Below are 6000 nucleotides of genomic sequence, written 5' to 3' on the forward strand. Positions count from 1 at the left end.
AACGCCCATGAAACGCGGGGCGTATGCATATGGTAATGAGCACAAATAGCCCTTCACGCCCCTATCCACCCCCTGTTCGGAGTGTTCAAATTGTATGCGGGATTTGGCTGTACGCCCCGCTCGCACATGCGCAGAGACGCCTCTGCACATGCGCAGACACAAAACATCGGCGGCACGAACGCACGCGGATATTACCGCACCAACCAGAATAAGGGCCAAAGAGTGGATTTAAGATAGGAAAATCTTTACTGGCTGCCCTCACTAACAACCATTGATCATTTCCCACGCAGTGTAGGACTTCAGATCAGATGCATCTTTGTTCCAGAACAGTTCCCACTAATTTCTACATTCCATACAAACTGTTATTTTCTCATGAGGAGGAAAACAGCAGGTGACCAACATCTAACAGTATTTAGAATAATAATCATCTTCATCGCTGATGCGACTTATAGAAGATGCACTCTGATACACACAGAACATGGGCCCTTATTCAGATCTGATCGCAGTACAAATTTGTTCTCAAAATGGGTAAAACCATGTGCACTGCAGGTGGGGCAGATGTAACATGTATAGAGAGATTTTGACTTGTGTGAGTTATTTTTTTTAAGCTGCATTGTTTTTACACTGCTATTTAGATTTCAGTTTCAACACACTCCACCCAAATTTAACTCTCTCTATGCACATGTTACATCTGCCCCACCTGCAGTGCACATGGTTTTGCCCATTTTGAGAACAAATTTGTACTGCGATCAGATCTGAATAAAGGCCCATACACACTTGAAGATTTTCATTTCAAAAGACTTTGCCAAAATCTTTGATAGATATATCTTTCACCAAAGTAGTGCGTACACACTGAGCTATTGTCCCCAAAGAGCAAGAAATTTTCAGAAGGGTGAAAGACTTTGCTGAAAATCTTTCATTATAAATGGGCTGGGTTTGAATTCCAAGGGTTCCGACGTGGCAGCCCTCACCGCATCACCCGCCAGCCTCCCCTGTGGAGCCATGCAGCGCCGGCCGCATCACCCACAGCCCCTTCCCTCCCTCGGAGCGATACCCCATGGAGCAACGCGGCACCCGCATCACACCCCCATCCCCAGTGGAGCGAGTAGTGCCGGAGCGCCCCCCCGCCTGGGGCGCTACCTGGATAGATAGAGAGATAGAGATAGATATATATATATATAATATTTGCTGCCTTTAAATTAATACATTGGTGGCAGTGGGCAGAAATATATAAACATTGGTGGTCAGTGTGTTTTGCTGGGCAGACAGCACTTCTGTGCGGTCTGCTCCGTGTTGTGCAGGGTGGGGGCGGGGCCAGCCGGGTGTTTAACCTGGCCGGGGAGCAGCAGCAGCGCCATCCGGGCGGCCAGAGGGAGAGCGCAGGGTGCCGTGAGTATGACAGGCGAGGGGGCGAGGGGGCGGTCCGCCGGGCTGAAAGTGGTTAATCTTTCAGCCCGGCAGGCGTACACACATGGCGATGATGGATGAAAAACCATCCATCATCGCCTCATCTGCTGGTAAAACCAGCAGATGAACCACTTTCCTAGCGATGATGCGGGAGCGCGCATCATCGCTAGTGGGCAATCTCTGGGCCATACACACTAGGCGATTTTGAGCCGAAAATCGCTCAAAACGGCTGTTTTGAGTGATTTTCAGCTGAAATTCGTCAAGTGTGTATGGGCCTTAAGGGCCATGGTTAGGAAAGTCATTTGTAAATGTTGGTCGGCTTAGTTCAATGTGAACACAAAGAAAAACAGGTGAAAGAAGATTATATCTATCTGGAAATTCAGAGGCCAAATTACATACTGTGGTGACATTCGAAATGACAGTATACTCAATCACCTCTAAGAAGCAATAGTCCCCCAATCTATACAGATCTAGTTCTAACTTTGAACCTTTTATAATGCAGTCACCAAAAAAAAATTAGCTCCATATTCACAATGCCTGACAGATTTGATCTTACAACAATGATGGGTGATATTTAATAGGATGAGAGATTTGATGAGAAATCTCCAGTTTTTTTTAAAGCGGCAATCATTTACACTGCAAAACCAGTTTGATTTTGCAGTGTAAGTGATTGCCGCTTTTAAAAAAAAACCTTTAAGTTTCTCACCAAATCTCTCACTTTCTGAATCTCTCATCCTATCCGGGATCTCCTTGTGGCGTGAGCACATCTGGTCACACTTTTCTAACCAAGACCCAGTGACACAGAGGCCTATACATTTGGTAGTGACACCGAGACCATGCTATCAAGTGGTGGAACTAAAAATGAAAGAAAATCAATATAAATCTAAACTAAAACATAAACTCTAGATTGGAATGCACCAAGCATAGTAGCATTTAGTGACGCTGTATACTGTATACTTTTTTAAAAATAAAAAAAAATAAAAAAAGGACTGCTCTATTGATAAGCTGTCCTTTCTGATACATGGACTTAGAGGTTTACAACCTGGGAGCCCTTCTATGCATGTGTGTGATGACGTACGTATTACAGGGGACACTGGGTGAGATAAGAGTGGATCCTTCTCAGTGCATATCATGAAAAGCCACCCATAGTCTTTTGTTAGGCCAGGCATGTCCAAACTGTGGCCCTACGGCTGTTGTGAAACGACACATCCCAGCATGCCTTGCCATAGTTTTAGCATTCCCTAATAGCAAATCTGTGGCAAGGCATGATGGGACTTGTAGCTTCACAACAGCTGGAGGGCCATAGTTTGGACATGCCTGTGTTAGGCAATGCCATCTACAGATGATGTTGCCTACTTGGTCCAAGCTCCAGAATTTATGGCATTCTGGAGCATGTGAGAAATGCAGCCAACCTCCGAAAACTGCATTTTCAGAGGTCTGATGCACCCCATTCCTAACCCTAAGCTCCATGCACACTAAGGATTATTTAAAACAATATCGCTCATTTTGACCCTTTTGAGCGATATTGTTTATAACATCATCTAGTATGTATGCCCAATATCATTATCGATGCACTCTACCACAGGTCATTAATGAGGTCTTCTGTCATTTGTACATACAGCTCAATTCTAGCTAAAGTATGTCGTTGATGACTACATGTATGGAGCAGAGACAGGAGGACGTTACTAAATGATTTAGTTAAGGATATCGTTCAGTGTGTATGCATTTGCATGGGAGCCTGGAAAGTTCAAGGGAAATCATTTGCCAATAATCGCTCATAGATCGGATCGTCTAGTGTGTACCTGGCTTAAGTCTTGATGGCCACTGAAAAATCATACTAAAGTCCTGATCACTATAAATTCATGGAACTCACAATATGGATCAGGAAGACCAAGTGGCACACTTCTCAATGAGTTTTAGCATTAAACATTTCTTTAGATCCGGGCTGGGCAATTGCGGCCCTCCAGATGTTGAGGAACTACACATCCCAGCATGCCTTGCATCAGTTTTAGCATGGCCACATAGCAAAACTAATGCAAAGCATCCTGGGATGTGTAGTTCCTCAACATCTGGAGGGCCGCAATTGCCCAGCCCTGCTTTAGATGGTCAAAAACCAAGCTTAGCCCTGGATTCACGATTTCCTAAACAATGCTGTAGCAAGAATGCTCTTGGTGGCCGATATATCAACTAGTTTTAAAACTCGCTGCATATGAAAAATGGTGCTCCAGCCAATCAGCACTGTGATTATTAAACACATTATAGTTAGGATATGATTGGATGAAACACCATTTATCATGCACAAGTTTTAAAATTCAGAGAATGATAGCATTTTGGTGCATAGATAAATGGACCCCTAAGTGTGAATAACCATAATGTAACCAAGCATTCGGTAATTAAAATCGATTGGAATGTGAACATCATAGAGCATTTCATCTGTGCTCGCCTCTATAGTATAACCCAGCACATGTGCTAAGCAGAGGTCAGATTTGCAGTTCAGCGCAGGAAGCCCTTGTCTGCTTCTCAGAATGAGCACAGTACCTTTCCAGCAGGCAATCTAGTGACTTATGGGTTAAAAATAGAAAGATCTGTCTCAAATATTCAGAATCATCCATTTCTCCTAAACCAGCTGTGACCTCTGATCTGCTTCTAGCACATGACTGCCATACTGTACATCAATCAGTGAAAGGTCTATAGTGCCAACAAGTAGCAGCAATGGAAGGGCCTAAAATGTGGATGATGGACAAACAGATGATATAGATGATGCATGCAAGCATAGATGGTAGATAGATGGGTGGGGCAATTGAGAGATGAATGGGAGTATGTGGCAATAGTGAGATGGATGGATGAATGAAAGATGTTTGACTTGGTAGGTGGGTGGATAATTGGATTTGTAGATGAGTGAGGAGATGGAGTGTGGATGGGTGGCTTAATGGATGGGTAAACGAATGGGCAGATTGTGTGGGAGTTAAAAGCTTTAACAGGGCAGGAATCTGAATGATCCAGGGAGACCATATTTAAGAGCTCCCCCTGCTGCCAAGTAGTATGCAGGGAAAGACTGTGCCAATAGCTTAGGACTCAGCAATTCCCCCTGTACTGGCAGGCGAGGAAGCCCTCCCCTCTTCAGCAACCTACAGGCGACTCCTCCGTATGCCTCTTGCTGCAAGCAGATAGACCATCCAGGACTGCTTCATACACACACGTCATATTATTATTTTAACATAATGTGCTGCAATGTATTAATTCCATCTAATACTAGTATAGTAAACAGAGATCAATATATAGTATACATACAGCAGCATTAGCATATTAGATGTAAACTGCACCAAGCTCACATCTTAAGACCACACCATGTAATTAATTGTAACAGATTATAATACAGCTACAGTATATACACCTAGGTCTAGTCTCCTTGACCAGATGGATCTGCAACGTGACGCGTTATTTATACAACAAGGAAGATTATTTCACTGTTTGAATAAATGCAACATTGTTACAATGTGCGGATCCTGGCTCAGGCGTAACACACCCAGATATCCCGCCCAGTCCACTGACTCCATGGAGCCTTATCTGCAGCTACACACATCCTGCTCACATAGAGGTGCATGTTTCCAGCACAGCAGCAAGCTGAGCCGCATGGAAGTCCCTGCTGTCACATTGATCCACATCCGTCACTACACTGCCACAGTCCTGGAACAGCCAGGGAGGATTACTGGACTGCTTTATATAACTGCTGCCATATGGGTGCCGTGCATTACAGCGCAGAGCTCACACTCTAAGGATCTGTCATACATACACACACACACACACATACATACATACTGTACAGGCTCTCCCTGCCCTCTGTCACAGCAGCCCGATCTCTGTCACCACCCTGTGCCCGGCTTACCTTCTCCTGTGCCCTGGTGAGCTTCTTCTGCACATTGCTGGCTAGCTTGCCCGCAGTGTTTCCCTTCCCCATCTCAGCCATCTTGCCTTCCCTTTAACTGGAGTTAAAATAATCAGATCAGAGAAGGAGGAAAAAAAAAACCTTTTGGCAGAGACAATGGTTATACCCCCTCCTGCCTGCTGGAACTGCCTTTTAAAGAGACAGTACAAACAGCAAAAGGAAACTCCTTAAAGGGGAAGTGCTGTCTTATTGGAGAGCGGTTCCCAGCTCTGTGCTGTCACAGTGACACTTCCACGCCATCTGCTCAGCAAAGCCTCAGAAGAGGATGGATATCCTATGTAAACATTATGAACCCCTTAAATATAAGACCATCGGCTATGATGTTCCGTATTTATATTACAGTACAGGATCTTATTATGTCTGAAGATAATTGTGTGTAATGTAAATGTTCAGATGTAGCCATTGGGACGAGAATAAAGGTGCCCATACACTAGGGCAATGCTCCGGCGATTTGGGTTTGATATCAGGGGTGACATTTAATGAGATGCGAAAATGTGATTTGTGCGATTTTTAGGCAAAAAACATCCAAAATCGTACTTTTCCCCGAATTCGCATATTTAATGAGATGTGAAAAACTGCAAAAACCGAGTTTTTTGCCACGAAATCGCACATTCGGAAAGTGCGATTTTTAGTACCTCCGGAACACG

At 44.3% G+C, this 6000-nt stretch overlaps 1 protein-coding gene across 6 annotated transcripts in view; it reads right to left on the minus strand.

Moving 5' to 3' along the window:
* Positions 1–5478, minus strand: part of BIN1 (bridging integrator 1) — a 112358-nt gene extending 106880 nt beyond the window's left edge. For 3 of the 6 annotated variants that reach the window (XM_083153666.1, XM_083153664.1, XM_083153663.1), the window contains exon 1: positions 5294–5477. In XM_083153666.1, the coding sequence (XP_083009792.1) occupies positions 5294–5374 (81 nt within the window). In that variant the 5' untranslated portion in view covers positions 5375–5477. Of the gene's footprint in view, positions 1–5293 lie in introns of all 6 variants that reach the window. The other 3 variants (XM_083153662.1, XM_083153660.1, XM_083153665.1) reach the window with 2 other exon arrangements.
* Positions 5479–6000: the final 522 nt, after the last annotated feature.

This window comes from Crinia signifera, chromosome 7 (assembly GCF_055691185.1).
Source record: "Crinia signifera chromosome 7, ASM5569118v1, whole genome shotgun sequence".
NCBI classification, from domain to species: Eukaryota; Metazoa; Chordata; class Amphibia; order Anura; family Myobatrachidae; genus Crinia; species Crinia signifera.